This window comes from Rhincodon typus, chromosome 17 (assembly GCF_021869965.1).
Source record: "Rhincodon typus isolate 14 chromosome 17, sRhiTyp1.1, whole genome shotgun sequence".
Classification (NCBI taxonomy): domain Eukaryota; kingdom Metazoa; phylum Chordata; class Chondrichthyes; order Orectolobiformes; family Rhincodontidae; genus Rhincodon; species Rhincodon typus.
The window spans coordinates 15,717,653-15,745,339 of record NC_063348.1 but is presented as its reverse complement, the minus strand read 5'-3'; the positions used below and the strand labels follow the sequence as shown (position 1 = coordinate 15,745,339).

Below are 27,687 nucleotides of genomic sequence, written 5' to 3'. Positions count from 1 at the left end.
AGAGGGCTGTGGAGACCATGTTATTGAGTGTAATTAAGACAGTGATAATTAGGTTACTGCTTAGTAAAAGGATCAAGTTTTACAGGGAGAAGACTGAAGAATGGGTTTGATAAACATATCAGCCATGATTGATGACTCAATGGGTTGAATAGCCTAATTCTGCTTCTACATCTTATGGTATTATGGTGTATGCATTCTGTTTGCTCTGTATATTTTTATCCATATAACACTTTTCAACAAGAAGTAAACTGAAAGTAAAGTTCCCTGGACACAGTTCCCATCAAACACTTCAAATACACTCCTTGCTCCATGTACACACATCGTCTGTTGACTCCATTCACATACTAATGTGTGTCTCTTTTGTTTCATTGTATTTCCAACCCTCACTTCATCTCTCTATCTCTTTTCTCCACTTCCTTTTTTTTGAATTTATCCTTTAAAAATCTTCCCATAATTTTTACAATGTAGAAGGAGGTCTTTCTTATGTGCATCAGCTCTCTCATTCCTGATGAACAATTTACCCATTTCCTCACCATTCTTCTTCAGATAACCAGCCAATTCCCTTTGGAATGAAAAACCGAACGAACTCCAGATGTTGGAAATCAGAAATGTAAAGGGAAGTTGTTGGAAAAGCTCAGCAGGCCTGGCAGCATCTGTGGAGAGAAATCAGAGTTAACGTTTCAGGTCTGGTTCTGAGGAAGGATCACCGGACCCGACGTGTTAACTCTTGATTTCTCTCCACAGGTGCTGCCAGGCCTGCTGAGCTTTTCCAGCAATTTGTTTTTGTCCCTTTGGGATGCTTCAGTTGACCCTGCCTCCAGCACACTCTTAGGCACTGCATTTCAGACTGGAACTATGTCTCTCCCTCACCCTCTCCGTACATTATTTCTGTTGATGTATTCCCCTTGCACTCTCTCACCTCTGTTTACAGGCTCTGATGGGACTGACTGTAAGTATGATCTTTCACCATCTCTCTAATTCTCTGTCCCTGTTACTTCCCCTTTTTGGTTCAACTCCCATCTCCATCTTTCTCAATTCTCTCCGTCTGTTCGTTAGATCGGTTCCTGCCTTCTCTGTCTCTCAGTCTCCTGCTCTCCGTTCTTCTCACGTTTAATTCACTGAGGTCTGCTCAATTCTTGACTTTTTCTGTCTGCTCATCTGCTCACTATCGTCAATCCTTCATTTTGTCTTTCTCTGTCTTGCATACTTCTGGTTCGCTTCACTCTTTCTCTTTAAATATATATTTTCCTGTTTCCCTTCTCTCTCCCCCTGTTGGTTGGACCTTCTCAGTCCCTCCACCTCTTTCTCTCTCTCCTCCCTTTCTCCTCCCCCTATCAGTTTCCTCCCCCTCTCTCTCCTCCCCCTATTAGCTGCCTTCCTCCCTCCCTCTCTCTTTGGAGGGTGTGAGTTTCCCTCCGGTGCTGCTAACTCGGTTCTCTCCTTCCTGCTTTGGAACAGACACCGCTCCCGTAAGTGACTGAGTGCGGGCTCCGGGGGCAGAGGGAGCGGGCTCGGAGCGGGATTAGTTGCGGAGTGAGCTGGGGGTCGGTGTGGGGCCGCTTCACGATCGCTCTCCGGCCCCAAGGAGGGACAGCACTGTCTGGGATCAGTTTTGGATCTGTCTGGGGGATCAGCCTGGGATTAGACAGTACAGTGTCAGTGTGATAATCTCACACCGTGATTTGTGTATGGAGCTGTATAGACTTTATTCACCACACATTGTGTACGTACCTTCATTGTAATCCTGGCTTTGCCTTCCTGATCTTCTGAATCCACTCTTTCAAGGCGGCACCGCATCCTCTAGTCTATCCAGCAGGCTGTCCTTACCCAGTTTATTCCTCATTTTACTGGTGCACATCTTTCAGTTCCACACTGAACAACCCTCTAAAATCTCTGTCCCAGGCCCAAACTTGTTGAGCTACAATCCATTCTGCTGCCTTTCCTTGATCCCTACACTGTCGACTGATCGCCACTGTCCCCCCTTCCCCCCGGAAATCAGACCGTAGCCCCTCAATACCTGCCCTTGTGCCACTAGTGCTGAGGACGACAAAGGGATTGATATAGAAAGGGAAAATAGAGTACAAGTCTAAACTAAGTGTAAAAGTTTCAAGAAGCATGTGAAGAGAAAAAGATTGATGAAGACATATGTAGGCTCCTTACTGTCAGAGACAGGAATTTATAATGGGAACAAAGAACTGGCTGACAAAATACATACTTTCATTCTATGTTTAGGAAGAAGGATACAAAGATATAGCAGAAATGTTGGGGAACGCAAGGTTTAGGGAGAGCAGAGAACTGAAAGAAATCAGTATTAGTAAGGAAATGACGTTGGCGAAATTGATGGAATTAAAGACCAATAAACCCCAAAAGTACTTCAGGAAGTGGCCTGAGAAACAGTGGATGCATTAGTGAACATCTTCTAAGATTCTACAGACTCTGGAGCGTTGGAGGGTAAGATTGGAGGGTAGCTAATGTAACCCCTTTATTTAGAAAGGGAGGTAGAGAGAAAACTGGAATTATATATCAGCTAGCTTGATGTTGGTAGTGGGGAAGGTGCTAGAGTCCATTATAGAAGAATTAATAGCTGAGCATTTGGAAAACAGTTGCAGAAGCTGACAGAGTCAAACGGATTTACACGTGGGAAACATACTTGATAAATCTGCTGGAATTCTTCAAGGATGAAACTCTTAGAGTTGATGGGGGCGAGCCATGGATGTGGTTTATTTGGAATTTCAGAAGACTTTTGAAGTCCTACATAAGGGGTGTAAAATTAAAGCACATGGGATTGAGGCTGATCTATTGAGATCATAAGACCATAACATGTAGGAGCAGAATTAGGCCATTTGGCCAATCAGGTCTGCTGTGCTATTTGATCATGGCTGCTATGTTTCTCAACCCCATTCTCCTGCCTTCTCCCCACAACCCTTGATCCCCTTACCAATCAAGAACCTATCTATTTCTGTCTTAAAGACACTCAATGACTTGGCCTCCACAGCCTTCTGCGGCAGTGAGTTCCACAGATTCATCATTGCCTGGCTGAAGAAATTCCTCCTCGTCTCAGTTCTAAAGGGTCGACCCTTCACTCTGAGGCTGTGTCCATGTGTCCTGGTCTCTCCTATTAGGGGAAACATCTTCTCCATGTCCACTGTATCCAGGCCTCTCAATGTTCTGTCAATTTCAATCAGATCCCCCATCATCCTTCTAAACTGCATCGAGTACAGGTGCAGAGTCCTCAAGTGCTCCTCACATGACAAGCCCTTCATCCCTGGGATCATTCTTGTGATCTCCCCTGGACCTCCTGCAACACCAGCACATCCTGCCTTAGATATGGGGCCCAAAATTGCTTACAATTTTCCAAATGCAGTCTGACCAGCGCCTTATACAGTCTCAGTAGCACAACCCTACTGTCCTATTCTAGCCATCTCCAAGTGAATGCTAACATTGTATTTGCCTCCCTAACTGCCAACTGAACCTGTATGTTAACCTTAAGAGATAGATGGAAAACTGGTGGCAGACAAGAAACAAACAGTAGGAATAAACAGGCATTTTTCCAAATGGCAGGCATTGACTAGTGGGGTACGGTAGGGCACAGTGCTAAGACACCAGTTAGTCACAAAATATATTAATGATTTTGGTGAGGGAACTAAATGTAATATCTCCACATTTGCAGATAACATAAAGCTGGGTGGGCAAGTAAGCTGTGAGGAGGAGGAAGAGATGGTTCAGTGTGATTTGGACAAGTTGAGCAAGTGAGTAAATGTGCATAAATGTGAGGTTCTCTACTTTGATAGCTAAAACAGGAAGGCAGATTCTTTATCTGAATGGCTAAAAGTTCAGAGAAGGAATGTACAAAGAGACCAGTCACTGAAGGAGAGGATGTAGGTGCAGCAGGCAGTAAAGAAGGCAAATTGGCCTCCATAGCGAGAGGATTCGGGTACAATTATACAGTGCCTTGGTGAGACCATACCTGGAGCACTGTGTGCAGCTTTATCTGAGGAAGGATGTTCCTGCCATCAAAGGGAGTACAGTGCAGGTTTACCAGGCTGATTGCTGGCTCATTGGGACTGACGTATGAAGACAGGTTGAATCAATCAGGATTATATTCACTGGGGTTCAGAAACATGTTGTGGGGGTATCTCATAGAAACTGATAAAATTCTAACAGGACTGGTCAGGGTAGATGCCGGAAGGATGACAGGGCAGTCCAGAATTAGTGGTCGCAGTCTAAGGATATGGGGTAAATATTTGGACAGAAATGAACAGAGATTTCTTCACCCAGAGAGTGCTGAGCCTGTGGAATTTGCTACCACAGAAAGCAGGCGAGGCCAAAACATGATATTTGTAGAAGGGATTGGTTGTGGCACTTGGGCCTAAAGTGATTAAAGAATATGGGGAGAAAGCAGGAACTATTGAGCAGGTTACTGAGTTGGATGAACAGCCACGATGAATGGGGGAAGCAGGCTTGAAGGGGCTGAATGGCCAACTCCTGCTCCTATCTTCGATGTTTCGATGTACTACACCCTCTGGCATTTGCTTTTCCTCCTAGAGAGTATTCTGCTCTTGCTCCATGATGCCCTCTTCCTGGCACTAAGGAGGCAGTATGCCATTGCAGAATTCATGGTACTGGTTGTGTCCATTTTCCTGCCTACGGGAATCTCCTGGCACTGTGGGCCTGCAGTCCCACCCCTCCCACACCCCACACTAGGGCCAGGGCCTCTGTAAGCCCTATTCAGCTTTAGGACAGTCAGGTTCCTCTGTGCCTGGTAACTGCTCTGTGGGCTACGACATGCCTGGGTGACATGATCCTCCATCTGTCTGTCCAATTGCCTGTTGACTGTGGCCCTCAGAATACAGTCAGTTCTGAGAGAGCTGTGCATCTGAGTGCAGGGCAAGTATTAGAACCAAGACCCCCCGCAAAATGGAAAGAATTTTAAGATCAGAGGTTGGTTGAATAGGTTTAAGATTGGCCAGAGGTGTGGTTCCTGAGAATTATTGCGAGTACTCAGTTGGTTGGAGGCAGTATTAAAGCTGAGCTGAGCTGTGAGATGAGTGAAGGTTTGTTGTCGTGCCCACACTGTGATGGAGGAGAGTTGCATTACCGAGCTGCCTGGCCCAAGGCAGGCTCTCTCAACATCAGCCCTGTTCATGATAGGTATGTTTTAGACACTGCTTCTGGGGCATCCAGAACAACTGGTCACAGTCTAATGATATGGAGGAAATATTTAGGACTAAGCTGGGGAGAAATTTCTTTACTCAGAGTGGGGCGCCTGTGGAATCCATAGCCACAGAAAGCGGTTGAGGCCAAAACAGTGAACGTTTTCACAAATGAATCCAGCCCAGCTCTGCTGGGTAAGGTTGAGCTGTTGGAGGTGTGGTGTAAGTTCTACAGCCTCGTTGTTGTGCTGCAGCAGAATTGACCGCGATCAGTAAGGAGTGATTCAGTGTTACTGAGGGTTGAGTTTTGATGAACCTCCGACTCGATGAGGAAGGAAGCGTGAAGGGAGTGAGGAATTCCACTTTTCAGGGTGCCCTCGTTGAATTAATTTGACTGGGTTATTTTTAATTGAGAATCACTGAGGAAGTGACAATAAAATAGAAAAAGATGCTGCAGCAAAAGTTAGAGATGACCTAAAGTTACTGAGCAAATGTGGTTAGCAGGTTCTCATTGAGCAGATGTACGTGACTCTGTCAATTAAACCCTCTCACCAAAGTCAACAAACTTTTATCAAACACATCTTCACCCACATTGATCTGTCCTCTATTTGCACTTTCAGACAGACTCCACTCCTGTGTTTGAACTGACAGACCATGCAGTATCTGAATGGACAAGCAGGCCACCCTGTAACTGAAATGTCAGGCAGACCTTGCATGCTACTGATTATTGAATGGACCATATAATCTCCTGTGACTGATTAGAGATGAAACTGTGACAATGTTCTTTCTTTCAATGCGATTATGGTGTGTAGCGACTCTTTTGCAGTGAGATAATTCCCTTTTTGCATTTTGTCATGGACATACAGTGCAGCTAAACTGATAAATCAGCCTCAAACCTCATTGTTACATTGTAGAGAATAGTCTTTCAACAATCTCAGTGTCTATCATCCCGCTTTCAATCTAATTGACTTCACCCACACTCTGCTATTTATGTCTAGTGAGAAGCAGCTCCATGACATCATCACAACCTTGCTCCAGGGACCTAACGGCCTTACGTCTCCCAGTGTTTTAACCTGTACAGGACCTTGTCCTACGCATCCAACCACCACCAAAATTTCTCACTTTCTCTGCCTTGGAGCTCTTGCCTCCACCCCCCAGCTACCGCCCCAACCCCCCCACAACCCAGGCCTATATTGCTAGTCCTACCCAGCGCAGAGTAAGCAGCAGACTATGAAATTCCCTGTCTCACCCCATTTCTTTGACCAACCATTTGGTGTTGTGTCCAGTACCTCCTGAGATGGCAGGAGAGAGATAGAGTTGGTTAGAATTGTATTCACTGGCGTTTAGAAGAATGAGGGGGTGCTCATAGAACCCTGTAAAATTCTAGCAAGACTATTCAGGGTAAACACAGCAAGGATGTTCCTGATGACCGGATTAAAGCTGAGCTGATCTGTGAGATGAGTGAAGATTTGTTGTCGTGCCCACACTGAGGAGGGTTGTGTTACCAAGCTGCCTGGCCCATGGCAGGCTCTCCCAACATCAGCCCTGTTCATGACAGGTATGTTTTAGACGCTGCTTCTGGGGCATCCGGAACAACTGGTCACAGTCTAATGATATGGAGGAAATATTTAGGACTGAGCTGGGGAGAAATTTCTTTACTCAGAGTGGGGCGCCTGTGGAATCCATAGCCACAGAAAGCGGTTGAGGCCAAAACAGTGAACGTTTTCACAAATGAGTTAGATATAGATCTTAGGGCTAAAGGGATCAAAGGGAATGGGGAGAAAGTGGGCACAGGGGACAGAGTTGGATGATCAGTAATGATCATACTAAATGGAAGAGTAGGCTTAAGGGCTGAAAGGCCTACTCCTGATCCTATTCTCTATGCTTCTGTGTTTAACTTCACCCCACTGTCCATTTTTATCTTATTTCCTTAATGAGCAATTTGGAATGCTTTCTTGTGTCCAACGGTGCTATGCAAATACAGTGGTTATGAGGCCACCTTATTTGAAGCCAAGCTGACTAGTCGGGGCTACATTGACGTTTTGAGTTGTGTGCACAGGGGCCTGAGATGTTCCTGCTACACTGTGTAGCACAGCAGCTTGTCCTGCCCATGGGAAAACCTGGAGGAACATTATCCAGGCCCACTACTCCCCTGACTCTGGGCACAGTCTGGCCTCACACTGTCCTCTCTGACAGGGCCTGAAATTGTAGGCGCCTTGTCCATAGCACTGTTCGTGGGACCACTGGCTGTCTTGGAGTGTGCAGGGACTGGTGAGAGAGTGGGTAACAACAAAGGGGAAGACTAGAGGTTTCATCTGAGGAATGGGCATTGAGTGCTGCAGGATCCCATTTGAGGGTACATTAGGGGTACGGCTTGTACCTAGTGTTATCGCAAGGCTGCTAGTGTGACCAGGGCAGATCACCTCCCTGGCACTCAGTGACCACTGGTAGGTCCATGGCTTGTATCTGGAAAAAGTCTCCTATCAAGGAATTGGGAATCCTTCAACAAGTGAAGTGGTGGCTTGCTGGCTTGTCTCAGCTTTAATGGCCCTGCTCAAATTGCCTTTGCTGACAACGGCTCAGCTCTTTAGACTGGAGAAGCATCCAGCCCTGACGCTAACCGAGCTCAGCAAGGTGACAGACCTGAGGTATTCCGTTTTCATCTCTGTTAAACTCACTGACTTCAGAGCCACACGGTTTGTGTGTCAATTGGAATAGCCCCTAAGGAGCAGTGTTATGTTATCGAGACTCTGGGACAACCCCAATGAAAGGAATTACTGGCTGGATTGGAAATGTCCTCACTCAATCAGAGATATAACTGCCTGACTCTCTGGGACATTGTTATCACAGCTCGCAGATATAAACCATCCAAATTGACTCAACAACGTGCTGACCATGGGGAAGCGATCAAGTCAGGGCGACTTTTATAAAATAGGTGGCCTCTGGTATTTAGAGTCTGGGTATTATAAAGGGAGGTCTGAGTTCAACACAGGCTGTCTCCTCCAGGTAATACTGAGGAGCATTGAGAGGGGACATTGAAGGGGGGATGTTGAAGAGGGACAAAGTGGTTAAGGCCCCAGGGACAGATCAATGTGTTTGTTGTGAGATGGGATGGTGAGAGACAGCGAGGAAGGTGATTGGTGGATTAATCAATGATAAACCTGTAACACTGGCCTGGAGGGAATTTCCATTCCTGATGGTTCTGGTATTCTTCCATGCACCTGGGCAGTCAGAGTGCTGAGGATCTTGTACTGTACCGACAGCTCACTCTCGATATTGATCCCTGGTGGAACAAGGCCACTAATACATAGATATCAGCTGTGAGGAGAGATTGGACAAACTTGGTTTGTTTTCACTTGAACATCGAAGGATGAGAGGCGACCTGATAGAAGTTTACAAACTGATGGGGGGCATGGAGAGAATGGATAGTCGGAGTTTTTCTCCCAGGGTAGAAATGTCACTGGCTAGGGGACATAGGTTTAAGGTAAAAACGGCTAAGTCTAAAGAAGATGAGAGAGGCAGGTTTTGTACACAGAGGGTGCTCAGTGCCTGGAATGCACTGCCAGAGGAGGTGCTGGAGTTGGATACAGTAATAACATTTAAGAGGCGTCTTAACAGATATATGAATAAGCAGGGAATAGAGGGATATGGACTGCATAGAGAGAAAAGGTTTTTAGTTTTGAAAGGCATCATTTGTCAGTGTAGTCTTGATGGGCCGAAGGGCCAGTTCCTGCGCTGTACTGTCCTTTGTTCAGGTCTTCTTTGCTCTAGCATGCAGCAGACTGATCCCTGCTCACTGTCTAGAGATCCCTGATAGAGCAAGGCCTGTGATAACCCCATATTGACCCTCAATTACTGAATATACACTGACCTGGAATGAGTCTCTGGTTATGTAGGTTTGGATACAAAAATTAATGGGGTGATAAATAGTGAGGAGGATAGCATTAGATTAGAGGAGGATAGAGATAGGCAGGTCAAATGGGCTGGTCAGTGATAAAAGGAATTCAATCTGGATAAGTGAGAGGTGAGACACTTGGTCTAACAAGGACTAACAAGGCAATGGAATACATAAACGGTAGGATCTTGGTGTGCTTGTTCACCAGTCCCTTAAGGTAGAGAGACAGTTAGATAAAATATAAGAAGGCACAGGGATACTTGCCTTTATTAGCCGAGGCACAGAGTTTAAGAGCAGGGAGGTAATGCTGTGACTGTATAAAACATTGGTTAGGCCGTAGCTAGAGTATTATATGAAGTTCTGGAAGCCACATTATGGGAGTGTTCTGATAACATGAGAGAAGGTGCAAAGATTTACCAGTATGTTACCTGGGCTGAAGAGTCTGTTACTTGAGAGATTGGACATACTGGGGTTGTTTTCCTTAGAGTAGAGGAGATTGAGAAGGGACATGACAGGGATGTATAAAATTATGAGGCACAAATATAGGGTAGACGGGAAGAAACATTTGCCCGTGATGGAGGGACCAATGACTGGGTTGGAGGGGATGGAGGGTGCAGATTTAAGGTGGGGCAGAAGGTTAGAGGAACTCACTGTATATAGATTCCTGATGGAACAAGGCCTGTGATAACCCCAGGCATATCCCTGATCACTGTGTCTGGGTCCCTGATGGAACAAGGCCTGTGATAACCCCAGGCAGATACCCGATCACTGTATATAGATTCCTGATGGAACAAGGCCGGTGATAACCCCAGGCAGATCCCTGATCACTGTGTTTGAATGCCTGATGGATAAAGGGCTGTAGGGTGGGGAATGCTGGTTGAATAAGCAGCCGGGAGGTAAGGCAGCATGTGTAATCGGGGTACTCGGTGTGGCACAGTGACAGGCAGTGGGCAGCAAGGCACAGTTCCCCTGAGAGCAGCAGGGGGAGAGTACCCCTCACTTACACACTGTCACAGCAAAGGAGCAGGAAGCACACAACGATGTATAGTCAAAGCTGAGAACTCTGTGAAGCATGTGCTGTTCCAGCTGAGGAACATTAAATCTTGGCACAGCTCTAATCAAACTTTGTCAAATCAGTTCAGAGTGATACACAGTCTGCGCAGAGCAAAGAGCCTGCTGTTTCAAACTGCTGTCCACTCTAATATCCTTTCCTTTGAGCCTGGCTGACTGGGTCATTCACCATGTCCTACAGGTTTCCCACAGTTCACTTGCAGGCCATCACCTCCCTCCCCAGAACCATCACATGAGCCCCTCCCCCCACCACTGTCTCAAAGACAGTCAGCTGTTGTAATAAAAACAGGAAGTGGTTAGAAACTACTGAGAATTAAAGCTGTGCTGCTACAAGAACCATCTGTATCAATGTATGTTAGAGTATGAGCATGTGTGTGTGTGTGTGTGTGTGTCAGTGAGTCTGTATGTGTATGTGTGTGTTGGAGGTCTCTATGTAACACCCATCAAGATCTTTTTCCCTTTTCAGTTCCCCAAATCTACCCACACAGGTTCTACACCTTCCAACCTATATCACTTCTTGCTATCTATTTAGTTTTATTTCTTACTAACAAGGTAATCCCGGCCCTTCTGCCCCTCTGCCTGTCCTTTCAAAAGTACGTGTATCCTTAGATATTTACTTCCCAACCCTGATCCCCTTGCAGCCAGTGTCTGTGATACCCACAACATTGTACCTGCCAATTTAAATCTGCGCTCCACGCTAATTTCCCTTGTTTTGTACACTGCGTGCAGTTCAGTACAACACCTTCAATCCTGCATTGACTGCCCCCTTTTCTCACAGTTGTTCCCTTATCTGCTGTGCCTGAAGTTGTATTCCTGACTCTTTCCATTCTGTCTGTTGTCTTACTTGTTCTGGAGACTTTAATAGCCCCTGCTCAGCCCTCTCCAGCTCTAACTTTTTCCATAATTTTTCATGCAACTGAACACCCCTCTTCCCCACCCCCACTATTTAGCTTAAAGCCCTTTCCACAGTTCCAGTTATGCAATTCTCCAGGACTCTGGTCCCAGAATGTTCCAGGTGGAGCCCATCCTATTCGATCCTGGTCCATGCTCTGGTCTCACTCCAACCCCGATCCCGGTCCCTGCTCGGGAAGTGTTGCTTGCGCTGTATGGGAATGTGGCCTATCCTGCTCTCAGTCCGTGTAGAAGAAGTCATTGGGAGAGTGGCGTTCCCAGTAGGAATGATGCCTGTGTCTCAGTGAGACACTGAGTGGTTCCAGACCTCAGTCATATACACAGTGCTGTCTTATTAATGGTTAGATCTCTCGGGTGAATTTATTGCAGAGTTTACATTACACACTTTATGGCTTTTGGCTGCTTGTCCTAGTCCTTGCTGTTTTGATGGTTTGGTTGCTGGGTTTCATTGCAGTAAACACGGTGACAGTGAGGTCATGCCCCCTTGAGAGTGTGGATCTCACTGTATAATTCTCTGCATGGCATGTGCCTTGCCTTGCGTTTACCACAAGAACAGGCCTTGACTGGACTCCTCAAGGAGGTGCCCTGCGATTGGCTGGTGTCATGTGCTCTGTGATGGGTAACGTGTCCGTTGTGTGTGGCCCACTGACTGTGGAGACTGCACCCTGGAGGATCTGTGTATTTTACAACCAACCCGGCATTGACCCTGTCCAACGAATCAACCCATCCTGTATCACATACCCTAGGTTACAGCCCTGAGTGATTCCTATTTCATTAATCTCTGTCAAATGAGAATCCGTCATGCAGTGTTGCCCTCCTCAAGATGGTGAAGGTGACCTTGTTCATTTCAACAACCGGCCTTTATTTTCTGGAGCTGTGTTGGCCTATTGAGTCGATCCAGGCCTGGATGGTGCCTTGTTTGTTGTTTTGGCTGGGCGGCTTGCCTGTAGTTGAAGCTGGTGGTATTTTAAGAAGGTGGGATGATGGACCTATGTGACACATATCATGTGAGTGTGATGCAGTGTATCGGCTGCAGAGGCTCAGAGATGGAGAGCTCACTGACAAGGTGGGCTTCTCTACTGCACAGAGTCTTTTCACACTGCGTTGGCCAAGGGGAAAAGGACAAATTGTCGCCCAGCAGGAATACACATTGCATCAATTACCCTGAGCCTCAAACTACACAGCAAGTTTGCTCATCAGAGATTGTCAGGGATATTCTTGGAGTTGGGAGGAAGGCTCTGTCTCTATTCTCCCACTTCAAGAATTCCCCTGGCCTCGCAGTCCCTGAAAGGACTCCATTATCACTGTATCTTTCCACATTGTGTCCCTCTCACTCCTCTTATTTTAGTGGCGACAGGTCTCCTGATTTTGAGAGTGGGTGTATTTTAACAACTGGTCGTAGACCACAGGTTTGAAGGCACACGTGTGTATTTCCTGTCTGCTGCTGCTCTTTGAGTACGTCGGTCATGTTTGGAACTTTGATTAGATTTGGCTTTGACTTTCTGCATTTCCCTGGCACCGACAGCTCTCCTCCAGTGGACTGCAGTGTCTCCCTTTGTTGCTGGAGCTCCAATCCGATTGTCCGTTGCATTCCATAGTATCCAGCCCATTCCCCCTCACACTGCTGCGACTAGTCACGGCTTAAAGTTTCAATTTGAGGGTCACTGTTGTCGGTGTGTACGTCCTCACCACAAGCCAGCCACTGTCCCACTGATGTTCTCCACCTCACTGGGCTGTCTGTTTCCATGGCAATCAATCTCCACCTTTCAAAGACATGGATCCTGGGCATGCTCGGAACAATGGGTTTTCCAATTCTGTAAACTGACTCCTCCATCAACGGGATCTCTCTGCTGGATCTCTGCTTCTGACAGTCTCCCCTCTTGTCTATGTCTGCTTGCCCTGTGTTTTCCCATTCATATGTAATTGATGTTTTACTCTGCCGATTCACACCTTCCCCCCAGGCCCATCCCTTCAATAACACCATGTATTTTCCTTTCCCCTGACCCCACCCTGACCCCTCGTGCTGTTTATCAGCATGGCCTCAGTTTAATATGGGTTGTGTATAGATGATTACATCAATATCTTGCTGGAGCCTGGTTCCCTCTCACCATAGAGGTGACAAATTCGCTTTAGTGAATCCTCAGTACCTGACTTGACCTTACAGTATCCATTTTCCCCACCCATACTGTGGGTTACTGTGACTATTCCTAACAACTCCCACCTTGGTCCATCCACCCATTCCACTGGTAGCTCCTCTTCCAAACATCTCACTGCTTTTTGCTGCTCTCAATTCTCCTTTCTCATCCTGATTCTCAACTGATAACTCAATGACACAGGCTGACGGCCAGGCCGGGACCCACGGATGAAGCCAAACAGCTCCTGAACAGAAAATCCAAAGGTGTTTAATTGTGAAGTTAAAAAGCTTGTGCTGGATCTAGTTGCTTTATTTTTTAATGAGCTGTCTGCTGATTTTAAGAGACTGGTTGTTTTTCGCACTGCCACAAGCTGCCTGTTTAATTGGATACAGAGATAGTAGGAACTGCAGATGCTGGAGAATCCGAGACAACAAGGTGCAGGGCTGGATGAACACAGCAGGCCAAGCAGCATCATAGGAGCAGAGAGGCTGACGTTTCGGGCCTAGACCCTTCATCAGAAAAGGGGGAGGGGAAGGGGGTTCTGAAATAAATAGGGAGAGAGTGGGAGGCGGATAGAAGAGGGATAGAGGAGAGGATAGGTGGAGAGGAAACAAACAGGTCGAAGAGGCGGGGATGGGGCCAGGAAAGGTGAGTGTAGGTAGGGAGTTAGGAAGGGGATAGGTCAGTCCAGGGAGGACGGACAGGTCAAGGGGGCGGGATGAGGTTGGTCGGTAGGAGATGGAGGTGCGGCTTGGGGTGGGAGGAGGGGATAGGTGGGAGGAAGAACAGGTTAGGGAGGCAGGGACGAGTTGGACTGGTTTTGGGATGCGGTGGGGGGAGGGGAGATCTGTTTACTGTATTCTGGAATGTTTTAAAGGATGGAGATGAATATTAAACTCAGTTACATTTCTTTTTCTGTCCATTCTCACAGACCATTGGAAAACCATGGGAAAAGGCTGCATTAAAGCCACCAAGTATTTTCTGTTCCTCTTCAATCTGCTCTTCTTTGTAAGTATAGGATTTCTTCATCTTGCTGAAGAGAACCAACAATCTCATTAACATTCATGGTGTGCACAGAAAAGCAAGGTTTTCAGCTTCTGCATGTGTTGTGAGATTCCAATGGCATCTCTTCATAAATAACCTCTGCCCAGCTTGGATTTAGCCTCTCAGTTCCTCAGTACATTTGCCGAGGGGAGGGGGGTGAAGATGCTGGGTCCCCATGTTTAATAAAGGAGGAGTTGACAATGATCCTCCCTATTAGTTCCTATTATCTATTCTGTTAGCCTCCATATTCATTACAGGAACATTTTGCGTTTACTTTTTGCCATTCTTAGTATATCTTTAATGCCTGTTTTGTGGTTTTCCATATTGCTCCAAGGCCATTGGATTAATGTGTTCTTAGTACTTCTGATCCTATTTTAACAAAATGTTACAGCTCATGAACTAACCATCAATATCCCCGATGATGGAAGAGCCCAGCACATCAGTTCAAAAGATAAGGCTGAAGCACTTGCAGCAATCTTCAGCCAGAAGTGCTGAATGGTTGATCCATCTCAGTCTCCTCCAGTGTTCTTCAGCATTACAGACATCAGTCTTCAGCCAATTCGATTCAATCCACATGATATCAATAACTGGTTGGAGACACTGGATACTGCAAAGGCTATGGGCCCTGACAACATTATGGCAATAGTACTAAAAGCAAGAGGCAGTCATAACCATTAGATTAACTACCTCTAATAGGATCAATGGTTAGGGACAGGTTGAGGGATGCAGGAGGCAGTGCTGAAGGAACTTCAGTCCTTGAGCTTGTCCAACAGTTTTGAGATTCTTGCTTACTGCATGGATGAGAGTGGGGGCTATAGGGAGGATGAGCAAACTGACCGTAGAACTGTGGTATAGGGAGCCATTCAAGATGGGGAGAAAAATGTACTTGTGATTGGGGATATTATTGTCAGGGCAATAGACAATGTTTTCTTTGGCCAAGGTTGAGAGTCCTGAAAGCTGTGTTGCCTGCCTGGTGTCTAGGTTTAGGATATCTCATCTGGACTGTAGAGGAACTTGGAGTGGGAGGGGAAAGATCCAGTTGTCGTGGTCCATGTAGGTACCAAATATAGGTAGAAAGAGGAAAAAGGTTCTGCTGAGAGAATATAAGCAGCTAGGGGCTAAGTTAAAAAGCAGAACCACAAAGATAATAATCTCCGAATTACTACCTGAGCCATGAGCAAATTAGCACAGAGTCAACAAGATTAAAGAGGTAAACATGTGGTTCAACGATTGGCATGGAAGAAATGGGTTCAAATTCCTGGGACTTGGGCACCAGGACTGGGGAAGGAGGGAGCTGTTCTGATGGGATGGGTTCAGCTTGACTCATGTGGTGACCAGAGTTCTTATTTTTCACCAGACCAGACACCCTCAAAATATTTTAAGAAGGTAGCATAGACACTAACTTTTTCTTGTTTTTTAAAGGCAAATATGAAGTGCCTGCTCCAGATGCAAAGCAACTGGTCAAGCTACTCGACATTAAGCAAATCACAATTTGTTCAAGCACTGTAGTTTAAAAATAGAACCAAATAAAGAGGAATTTAGAATAACTTGACTCTATTGGAAAACCTAGAATAATAGATACAATAACCATTACTAATTAACTGTTCCGGTGTAGTAACATCCCATAAACACACGCCTTGGCAAAAAGGAAAATTCAGATATAGATTCTCACATGCATTTCTCCAATCCAGGAGGGGAAAAAAATATCAAGAGAAAATTCAGAGAATACCAGCCGAGAGACATTCACTGAAGCTTCCAACTCTGTTGAGACCCCAATAGCTTCTGATGCTGCTGAAAAAAAAACAAAACCCAGAAATCTGGATCTGTGAGAGCTGGCCAGATCCATTCAGGCTGTTAAACGAAACCCAAGGTCTCCCAAGCTGTTTATGTTACTCCAGACTGCTCGTCTCCTCTGCCTTACAACCACTCTTCAAAAAATAAACTGGCACATCATCACAGTCCTGAGAATCACACAGCTAGGGCTTTAAACCAAATACTGGGTGGCTGTGGGTTTAGTTGCATGGAAAATTATGAGAACATTTAGAGGGAGAAAGGGCTCAGCAGGGACTATTAAAGTTTCCAGAACAAGTAATAGGACAGAGGGTATGAAATGGGTCAGGAATCCAACTTCAGGCACAGCAGATCAGGGGACAGTTATGAGCAGGGAGCTAGTCAATGCAGGGCAGAGGGTGTTGTACTTAATGCATGCCGTAAACAAAGCAAGGTAAATGAGCCTGGGGCACAGATTGAAATTGGCGGGTACGGTTTTGTGCATATCACAGAGACGTGGCTGCAGGGGGGTCAGGACTGGGAACTAAATGTTCAAGGATACATGTCCTATTGAAAGGACAGGCAGATGGGCAGAGGGGGTGATGCTGCCTTGTTAGTAAGCAATGAAATTAAATTGATAGCAGGAAATGATATAGAGTCGGAAGGTATAGAATATAGTGGGTGAAGTTGAAGAATCGCAAAGAAAACAGTGGGAGTTACATACAGGCCTTCTAGCAGTAGTCAGGATGTGGGGAAGAAAGTCAATCAGGAGATAGAAAATATATGTAAGAATGGCAATATTACAATAATCATAGAATATAGAACAGTACAGCACAGTACAGGCCCTTCGGCCCACAATGTTGTGCCGACCTGTTATCCTACTAAGATCAAACTACCCTGCATACCCTACATTTTACTATCTTCCATGTGCCTATCCAAGAGTCACTTAACAGTCTCTAAAGTATCTGACTCCACTATCACTGCCGGCAGCACATTCCACATGCCCACCACTCTCTGTGTGAAGAACCTACTCCTCACATCTCCCCAATACCTTCCTCCAATTACCTTAAAATTATGCCCCCTCGTAATAGTCATTTCCACCCCGGGAAAAAGTCTCTGACTATCCACTCTATCTATGCCTCTCATCATGGGGGACTTCAGTATACAGGTGGACTGGGAAAATCAGGTTGGAAGTGGATCTCAAGAAAAGGAATTTGTGGAGAGTCTACAAGATGGGTTTTTTTAGGAGCAGTTTGTGTTAGAGCCTACTAGGGACAGGCAGTTCTGGATTCGGTAATGTGTAATGGGGCAGACTTGATTAGGGAGCTTAAGGTGAAGGAACCCCTAGAGGCTAGTGACCCTAATACAGTAGAATTCACCCTGCAGTTTGAGGGAGAAGCTGGAATCAGATGTGATGGTTAAGGTAAGGTAACTACAAAGACATGAGGGTGAAGCTGGCCACAGTTAATTGGAAGGGAAGATGGTGGAGCAGCAACAGCGAGAGTTTCTGGGTGTAATTCAGGAGGCACAGCAGAAATTCACCCCAAAGAAGAAGAAAAGTACTAAGGGGAGGATGAGGCAACCATTGCTGATGAGCGAAGTCAGGGACAGCATAAAAGCAAAAGAAAAATCATACACTGTGGGGAAGATCAGTGGGAAGCCAGAGGATTGGGAAGTCTTTCAAAACCAACAGGTGATAGCTAAGAAAATAATAAGTGGGGGAGAAAATGAAATATGAGGATAAGCTTGCTAGTAATATGAAAGAAGATTGCAAGAGTTTTTTTTAAGATATATAAAAGATACAAGAGAGGCAAAAATGGACGTTGGACCACTGGAAAATGAGGTTGGAGAAATAGTAATGGGAACAAAGAAATGGTGGAGGAACTAAATCAGTACTTTGCATCAGTTTTCACAGTGGACGACACCAGCAGCATATCAGAACTTCAAGAGAGTCAGGGAGAGAGGTGAGTGTCATGGCCATCACTAAGAAGAAGGTGCTGGGGAAGCTGAAATGTCTGAAGGTGGATCAATCGCCCAGAGGGAGATTGGACCACACCCCAGGAAGAAGTGAAGGAGATAGCGGAGGAGATTATAAAGACTTTGGAGATCTTTCAGGAATCGCTGGAGTCAGGGAGTGTCCCAGAGGGCTGGAAAATGGTGAATGTAATATCCCTGGTAGGGAGGGAGGCAGAATACAGGAAATTATATAGGTCGCTTAGTCTGACCTTAGTCATTGGTAAGATTTTAGAGTCGATTGTTAAGGATGACACTGAGGAGTACTTGGAAATGCGTGGCAAAATAGGGCTGGGTCACATGGCTTCATCAAGGAACAGTCATGGCTGACAAATCTGTTAAAATTCTTTGAGGAGGTAACAAGCAAGTTAGACAAAGGATAGCCAGTGGACGTGATATACTTGGAGTTCCAGAAGGCCTTTGATAAGGTGCTGTGCAGGAAGCTGCTAAAGAAGGTCACAGCCCATGGTGTTCGGGGCAAGGTACAGGCTGGGATAGAAGATTGGCTGATTGGCAGAAAGCCAGAGTGGGGATAAAGAAGTCCTTTTCAGGATGGTAGCCAGTGACTAGTGGAGTCAGTGTTGAAATCACACTATTCATGTTATAAGTTAACAATTTGGACAAAGGAATTGAGGGCATTGTTGCTAAGTTTGCAGATGACAAAAGATAGGTGGAGGGACAGGTAGTGTGGAGGAAGCAGGGAGGCTGTGGAAGGACTTGGACAGGTTAGGAGAATGGGCATAGAAGTGGCAGATGGAATACAGTGTGGGAAAGTGTGAGGTCATGCACTTTGATAGGAAGAATAAGAGGCATGGACTATTTTCTAAACAGAAAAGGGCATTCAGAAATGTATGACGCAAAGGAAACCTGGGAATCCCAGGTCAGAACTCTCTTGAGGTTAACAAGAAGGCTCAGTTGGCAGTTAGGAAGGTAAATGCAATGTTAGCATTCATTTCAAGAAGGCTAGAAAGAAGAGCAGAGACGTACGGCTGAGGCTGTATAGGGCTCTGGACAGACTGCGTTTGGAGTATTGTGAACAGTTCTGGGCTCTGTATCTTGGGAAGAATATGCTGGCTTTGGAGGGCATGCAGAAGGGCTTGTCATGTGAGGAGCAGTTGAGAACTCTGTGTCTGTACTCAATGGAGCTTAGAAGGATGATGGTGGGAGGGTGGGGTGGGGTGGTGGCGGGAAGTGGGGAAGAATCTGATTGAAACTTACAGAATACTGAGAGGCCTGGATAGAGTGGATGTGGAGATGTTCCAACGAGTAGGAAAGTCTAGGACCGGAGGGCACAGCCTCAGAGTGAAGGGACAACCCTTTAGAACTGAGATGAGGAGGAATTTCTTCAGCCAAAGGATGGTGAATCTGTGGAACTCACTGCCGCAGAACACTGTGGAGGCCAAGTCATTGAGTATATTTAAGGTAGAGATACATTCTTGATTGATAAAGGAATCAAGTGTTACAGGGAGAAGGCAGGAGAATGGAGTTGAGCATCATTTCAGCCATGATCGAATAGCAGAGCAGACTTGATGGGCTGAATGGCCTCGTTCTGCTCCTATGTCTTATGGTCTTCCCACCCAGGACAAAGCAGCCGCTTAATTGCCGCTACATCTATAAGCATCCACTTGCTCCTCCACCGCTGCTCAGTAGCAGCAGTGTTGTACTACCTACAAGACGCACTGCAGAAATTCACGAAACACCCTCAGACAGAACCTTCCAAACCTGTGACCATTTCCATCTAGAAGGATAAGGGCAGCAGGTTCATGGGAACACCACCCCCTGCAAGTTCCCCTCTAAGCCACTCACCATCCTGACTTGGTAATATATCGCTGTTCCTTCACTGTTGCTGAGTCAAAATCCTGGAATTCCCTCCATGGCAACATTATGGTCTACCCACACTGAAATGGACTGTGGTGGTTCAAGAAGGCAGCTCACTACCACCTTCTCAAGGGCAACTAGGGATGGGCAAGAAATATTGGCCCAGCCAGCGACACACACCCACAAGTGAATAAAAAAATCTCATCAAGCTATTGACTACCATTGACTAGGTATATTAAGATTTTGACAAATTTAGAAAGACTGAGAATAATAGTATGGAAGAGTTCATAATTGAATTCAATGGGTTGTATGAAGATTGCAGAAATGTGGCAAATCTCTGCTGGCATCTATATTCTTCAACTGTGCCAAAGTATCAAATATTGCCAAATATTTTGGCAGGAAAAAAATTGCAGCATCAGAAGCACTAAACAGAGTGCTAAGAAAGCATTCCTCTCAGTAACACTTGTAGCACAAAGGGGACAATCAGCAAATGAAGGGAAAATGGAGAACAAGATGTTAACAAATTGGCAAGACTGTGTGGATACAAGTTGCAGGCAACGGTACAAAAGGAGAACTGCAACAAACAGAAATGAGAACATAAATGTTTTTGATAATTTCAGGAACCAAAGAGAATTTGGGACTTCCAACAAGTGATTGAACCCTAGAATTGCTCAGTGTTTCAGTTGAGATTTAAGGTAACATTATGTCATGAACTGTCCCAGAAATGATTTGAAACTAAACATGTATTTGAGGATCTGAGGAACTGTATGGAAATCCAAGAGAGGGTATTGTCTTGGTCACAGGAAGATTCAGCCCAGTGATGAATGCATTGGTGGCAGAGTCATTCAATTGTGTGATATTGGACAGTGGATGCACATCTACCATGTGTGGAATAGTTTGGCTTAAATGCTATCTAGGTGCTCTGTATAGAAGATTTTTTATGAGTTCCACCAGTTTCAGATTGCAGATGATCTTTTGAAAAAAGTGGTTATTCCAATTTAAGTAACCGGTATTGACCATTTTTTCAGCACAGATGTAGTGCCCAGTGAAATACCCTTGTTACTAAGTAGACTATTAATGAAAAAAAGCACAGATGAAACTGGATATAAAAATGCCGAAGTTATTGTATTTAGAAAATCCATGAATTTGCAATTTACACAACTGGGACACTGTGGTATTCATTAAATGGAACATAAAACCTAAAGAAATTAAAGAACTGTTATTGATGTCAGTGTAGAAGTTTAGAAGATATGGGGCAGCACGGTGGCTCAGTGGCTAGCACTGCTGCCTCACAGCACCAGGCACCCAGGTTCGATTCCAGCCTTGGGCGACTGTGTGGAGTTTGCACATTCTCCCCATGACTGCGTGGGTTTTCTCCAGGTGCCCGGTTTCCTCCCACAGTCCAAAGGTGGATTGGCCATGCTAAATTGCCCATACTGTTCAGGGATGTGTAGATTAGGGGGGTGGAATGCTCTCAGGGTCGGTGTGCACTTGTTGGGCTGAAGGGCCCGTTTCCACACTGTCGGGATTCTATGACAAAAAGTCAACTGTGTTAAAATTGGATTAAAATGTGCCCATCTGCTTTCTAAACAATTAAAACTTTTACTGAAGAATGTAGGAATAAGGAATGAAGAGTACAGTAAGCTCATCGGAGAGATAAGTGGTAAGATTTGTAAGAAATATTGAAGGATGCCTTAATGGCCTATAATAAGTCTGTCCTGAGCAAGAGATTTTAACAGGGTCCTGGTGATGGATTTAAGGGAATGGGCCGAGAAACAAAGATTTACTTCCTATATTTTGTAAATCTGGTGACCAAATTTTGTTAGTCAATGATTATGCCAAGTAAAGATGTGAAAAAGTTTGTGGATAAAGTATTGGGAAAGTGGATAGGAACTGGACTTGTGATCACCAGCAAAATTTCTCACTGATAATGGGGATAGGGGTTGAGGGGAGGGGAATGATATGTGAAACTGTGACCTTAATAGTTACGCATAGGGCAGCAGAAGCCCTTTTAGCAATGGGACGAGTGAAAGGATGCATACTGTAAAAGATGAAATGGTTCATAAAATTTTGACAGTTCAGTCAAATTGTAAATAATACTCTGCACCAGCATTGGCTGTGCATACTTAGGATTTGATGCACGCGCTGGGAAGATACCATCCATATCAATTAGTTTTTGATAGAAATCATAAAGTCCTATCAGGGCTAGGTGACCAGCACAGTCTTGAGAAGAGGCTGTAATTAGTTTCACCATTATATAGGACATTTGAATGAACTGCATGTAGGCGGAAAGACATTCATTCAAACCCAAAGTCTCAGAATTCGGCAAGCCTTAAGATACAAGGTAAGTTTGTTGGAAACTACTTTCAGTCTGGAAAAATAGAATTAAAAATAGAAGGTTATTGGTAAAGAGAGAAGATGTCTTCGTGATCATGAACAAACTGAAAGACTGGCTCGTAAAAGATGCCAAACAACAAAGATTGTTGAGAATTTGAGGGGTACAAAGAGGTGCCAGATATGGGATAAGACATTCCCTGAAGGAACTTATCAGGCTAAAACAAGGTTAGTGGCATGAGGTTTTGAAGAAAAACTGCAAAGTCAGGCTCTAAGGGTAGATTCACAGAAGGCAGCAGCAACTCTTAAGTTTTTTTTGTTTTGTAAACGGTAAAGCATGGGAGTATGGATCAATTGATATTAAAGCTGCATTTTCGCAGCGAAAGCAACTTAAGAGGGGGTTGTTTCTTTGTCCTCCAGATGTGGCACCAAATTCATTGGAGCCGCTCTGGATGGTCAATAAATGCATAGAAAGCTTAAATTAAGCATCTAGGTTTGGTACTTTTCAATAAGCTCTGTCTCTTATTTAAATTGGTTTGTCTTCATTTAAAAGTCGACTCTACCATGTTTTACTGACATCATTAGCGGCAGCCTATACAATGCATGTAGAAATTTCTTGTGGAGTGAGAACAGTGAATTTGAAAACATTGTCATAAAGGTACTTAAAAGATAATCAGAAATTGGAAGTCACACTTCTGGGGCTTTTACGTGCACTGGATTAGAAATGAGGCAGAATGGATCATGTGTCACTTTCTATCAGCAATCTAGGATGTCACAAAAAGACGCAACAACTTCCGAATCTGAAATGAAAGGATTGTGAAGCAGAATTAGATTGTGGAATTGGCTGGCAATTCACACAAGGCCAGATGTCTGTTCTAAAGTGTTAGAGTTGAGTGCTCCTATAGAGTCATAGAAACAGACCCTTTGGTCCAACTTGTCCATGCTAACCAGATATCCAAAATTAATCTAGTCCCATTTGTCAGCATTTGGCTCTTATCCCTCTAAACCTTTCCTATTCATGTACCCATCCAAATGCCTTTTAAATATTGTAATTGTACCAGCCTCTACCACTTCCTCTGGCAGCTCAATCCATACACGCACCACCTTCTGCATGGAAAAAGTTGCACCTTAGGTCTTTTTTCATATTATCCCCTCTGACCTTAAACCTATGCCCTCGAGCTTTGGACTCCCCTAACTCTGCGAAAAGACCTTGGCTGTTCATCCTCTCCATGCCCCTCATAATTTTATAAACCTCTATAAGGTCACGCCTAGCCTCTGACACTCCAGGGAAAATAGCTCCAGCCCATTCAGCCTTTCCCTATGACTCAAACCCTCCAACCCTGGCAACTTCCTTATAAATCTTTTCTGTATCCTTTCAGTTTAACAACATCTTCCTTATAGCAGGGAGACCTGAATTGAACACAGTATTGCTAAAGTGGCCTCACCAATGTCCTGTACAGCCACAACATGACCTCCCATATGCTATGCTCAATGCACTGACCAATAAAGGCAAGCATACCAAATGCTGCCTTCATTATCCTGTCTACCTGCAACTCCACTTTCAAGGAGCTGTGAACCTGAACTCCAAGGTCTCTTTGTTCAGCAACACTCCTCAGGACCTTACCATTAAGCGTCCAAATCGTGTCCTGATTTGCCTTTCTAAAATAAAACTCCTCACATTTATCTAAATTAAACTCCATCTGTCACTCCTCTGCCCATCTGATCAAGGTCCTCCTGTTATATTCTGAGGTAACCTTCTTCACTGTCCCCTACACCACAAATTTTGGTGTCGTCTGCAAACCTACTAATCATTCCTCCTATTTTCACATCCAGATCATTTATATAAACGACAAAAAGCAGTGGACCCAGCACCGATCCTTGCAGCACACCAATGGTCACAGGCCTCCAGTCTGAAAAGCAACCCTCCCCTACCACCCACTGTCTCCTACCTTCGAGGCAGTTTTGTATCCAAATGGCTAGCTCTTCCTGGATCCATGTGCTTTAACCTTGCTAACCAGTCTACTATGTAGAATGTTGTCAAACACCTTGCTGAAGTCCACACAGACAATGTTTACTGCTCTGCCTTCATCAACCTTCTTTGTTGCTTCTTCAAAAGACTCAATCAAGTTGTATGACACAATTTCCCACGTACAAAGCCGGGTTGACTATCCCTAATCAATCCTTGCCTTTCCAAATACATGTAAATCCAAATACATGTACATTCAGAATCCTTGATGTGGAGGTGCCGGTATTGGACTGGGGTGGACAAAGGCAGAAATCACACAACACCAGATTATGATCTAACAGGTTTATTTGAAATTACAAGCTTTCAAAGCACTGCTCCTTCACCTGATGAGGAACAATGCTCCGAAAGCTTGTAATTTCAAATAAAACTGTTAGATTATAATCTGGTGTCATGTGACTTCTGACTTTGTCCTCAGAATCCCCTTCCACAACATACCCACCACCGATGTCTGTCAGGCTCACCGGTCTGTAGTTCCCTGGCTTTTCCATACCATCTTTCTTAAGTAATGACACAACGTTAGCCAACCTCAGTCTTCTGACACCTCACCTGTGGCTATCGATGATACAAATATCTCAGCAAGGGGCCTAGCAATCACTTCCCTAGCTTCCCACACAGTTCTAGGGTACACCTGATCAGGTCCTTGGGATTTATCCATCTTTGTGTTTTAAGACGTCCAGCACCACCTCCTCTGTAATATGGACACTTTTCAAGATGTTGCTATTTATTTCCCCATGTTCTCTATGTTCCAAATCCTTCTCCACAGTAAATACTGAAGTGAAATACTCATTTAGTATCTCACCCATCTCCTGCGGTTCCACACACAGGCAGCCTTGTTGATCTTTAAGGTGCCCTATTCTCTCCCTAGTTACTGTTTTTTTGCCCTTAACGTATTTGTAGAATCCCTGTGGATTCTCCTTAACCCTATTTACCAAAACTATCTTGTATTCCCTTTTTGCCCTCCTGATTTCCCTTTTGAGTATACTCCTACAGCGCCTATACTTCACAAGGAATTCACTCGATCCCAGCTCTGTGTACCTCCCATATGCCACCTGTATCTTGACCGTAGCCTCAATTTCTCTAGTCATCCAGCATTCCCTACACCTACTAGCCTTGCCCTTTACGCTAATAAAAACATCCCTGGACTCTCGGTATCTCATTTTTGAAGGCCTCCCACTTTCCAGCCATCCCTTTCCCTGCAAATAGCTGCCCCCAATCAACTTTCTTAAGTTCTTGCCTAATACTGTCAAAATTGGACTTTCTCCCATTTAGAACTTTATCCTTTTCCATCACTATTTTAAAACTAATAGAATTATAGTCACTGGCCCCAAAGTGCTCCCCCACTGACACCTCAGTTACCTGCCCTGCCTTATTTCCCAAGAGTAGGTCAAGTTTTGCACTTTCTCTAATAGGTACATCCACGTACTGAGTCAGAAAAGTTTTGTGTGCATACTTAACAAATTCCTCTCCATCCAAGCCCTCAACACTATGGCAGTCCCAGTCTATGTTTGGAAAGTTAAAATCCCCTACCATAACCACTCTGTCATTCTTACAGATAACTGAGATCTCCTTACAAATTTGTTTCTCAATTTGCCACTGACTATTGGGGGGGGGTCTATAGTACAATCCCAATAAGGTGATCATCCCTTTCTTATTTTTCAGTTCTACCCAAATAACTTCCCTGGATGTATTCCCAGGAGTATCCTCCCAAAGTACAGCTGTAATGTTATCCCTAACCAAAGACTCCACAACCTCTCTGTCTTGCCCACGCCCCCTTCTATCTTTCCAATAACATCTGCACCCCAGAACATAAAGCTGCCAGTTGTGTCCATCCCTGAGCCATATCTCTGTAATTGCTATGATATCCCAGTCCCATGTATCCAACATCCTGAGTTCATCAGCCTTATCTGTTAGGCCTCTTGTATTGAAATAAATGCAGTTTAATTCACCAGTCTTACCTTGTTTTCTGCCTTGCTGTTGTCTGTGTTGACTATTTGACTTACTCCTCTTCCCAACTGCACCAGTCTCGGACTCTTTTCTCACTATCTCCTTGGGAACTGCTCGTTCAAGTCCTCCCAAGCAGCTCTAGCAAATTCCCCCGCCAGTATATTAGTCTCCTTCCAATTTGGGTGCAATCCGTCCTTCTTATACAGGTCAGTTCTGCACCAGCAGAGATTCTAATGATCCAAAAAAGTGAATCCTTGTCCCCTGCACCAGCTCCTCAGCCGTGCTTTCATCTGCTCTATCCTTCTATTCCTACTCTCACTAGCTCATCGCATGGCGAGTAATCCAGATATTATTACACTTGAGGACATACTTTTTGTCCTCCTGCCTAATTTTGTATATTCTCTCCTCGGAACCTTATCCTTTTCTTTCCCTATGTCATTGGTACCAGCGTCTACAATGACCTCCTGCTGGTCCCTCTCCCTTTTGAGAATATTCTGCACCTTCTCCGAGATATCCTTGAAACTGGCACCATTCTGATGTCTCGCTGTTGGCCACAGAAACATCTGTTTGTGCCTCTGACTAGAAACAGACCCCTAATCCAATCGATCGCTTGGAACCTGACATACCCCTCGTTACATTAGATCCAGTCTCAGTATCAGAAACCTGGCTGTCAGTGCTACATTTCCCTGAGAGTCCATCACTCCTTACATTTTCCAAAACAGCATTCTTGTTAGAGATGGGGATAGCCACAGGAGATTACTGCACTACCTGCCTCCATCTCCTACCTTTCCTGGTGGAAACCAATCTACCTGACTGTATCTTCAGTTTATCTCCTTCCCTGCCACTGCCATCGATCATACCCCCCAGCTCCTGTAAATTCCTCATTGCCTCTAACTGCTGCTTCAACTGATCCATGCGATCTGATAGGATTCACAACCAAGCACACTTCCTGCAGACATAATTATCAGTAACATGGAACTTCTCCCTAATCTCCCACATCCGACCGGAAGAGCACATCACCCTATTACAGGTCATCTCAGCACCTTAATCTGCAGACCCAGAAAATAACAGTCTTACTGCTTTAAAAACACTGCACTAGGATAACTTAATATCTATGTTTTATATTCTAAAAAATTTAATCAAGATACAGATCTCAGTAAAACATAAAAGAACGCACTACTCTATTATAGATTTACGAAAAAAAAATAAGATTTATAAGTCTTAAAAACAGCCACTTAGCTGCTTCAGGCTCATGTACAAAACCCCAAAGTGGAAGATATTATTCAGACAAATAAAACAGTGGAAACATTAAAAATGGAGCATTGTGTTTTGAAAATTGCATCACTGGGAGAGGCCAGGAAAATGAAACTTGTTTTTACTGATGCTTCTTGTACACACCTTTGTGATCAGTTCACTGACTCTCCCTGTAGATAAATACGGGAAACCCCTCGCTGACTGTCCCTGTGGAGAGGTACAGGAAACCCTTCGCTGGCTGTCCCTGTAGAGAGGTACGGGAAACCCCTCAGTTCAGTCTCCCTGGCTGCTCATGTCAGGGGACTGTATGCATTTTTG

The 27,687-nt window shown here is 44.8% G+C and overlaps 1 protein-coding gene across 1 annotated transcript in view; it reads left to right on the top strand.

Annotated features, from left to right (window-relative positions):
- The first annotated feature begins 1,054 nt into the window (after positions 1–1,054).
- Positions 1,055–27,687, top strand: part of cd82b (CD82 molecule b) — a 46,660-nt gene continuing 20,027 nt past the window's right edge. The window contains exons 1-2 of the mRNA XM_048607234.1: positions 1,055–1,469; positions 14,098–14,174. Coding sequence (XP_048463191.1) covers positions 14,112–14,174 — 63 coding nt within the window. The 5' untranslated portion in view covers positions 1,055–1,469; positions 14,098–14,111. The remainder of the gene's footprint in view (positions 1,470–14,097; positions 14,175–27,687) is intronic.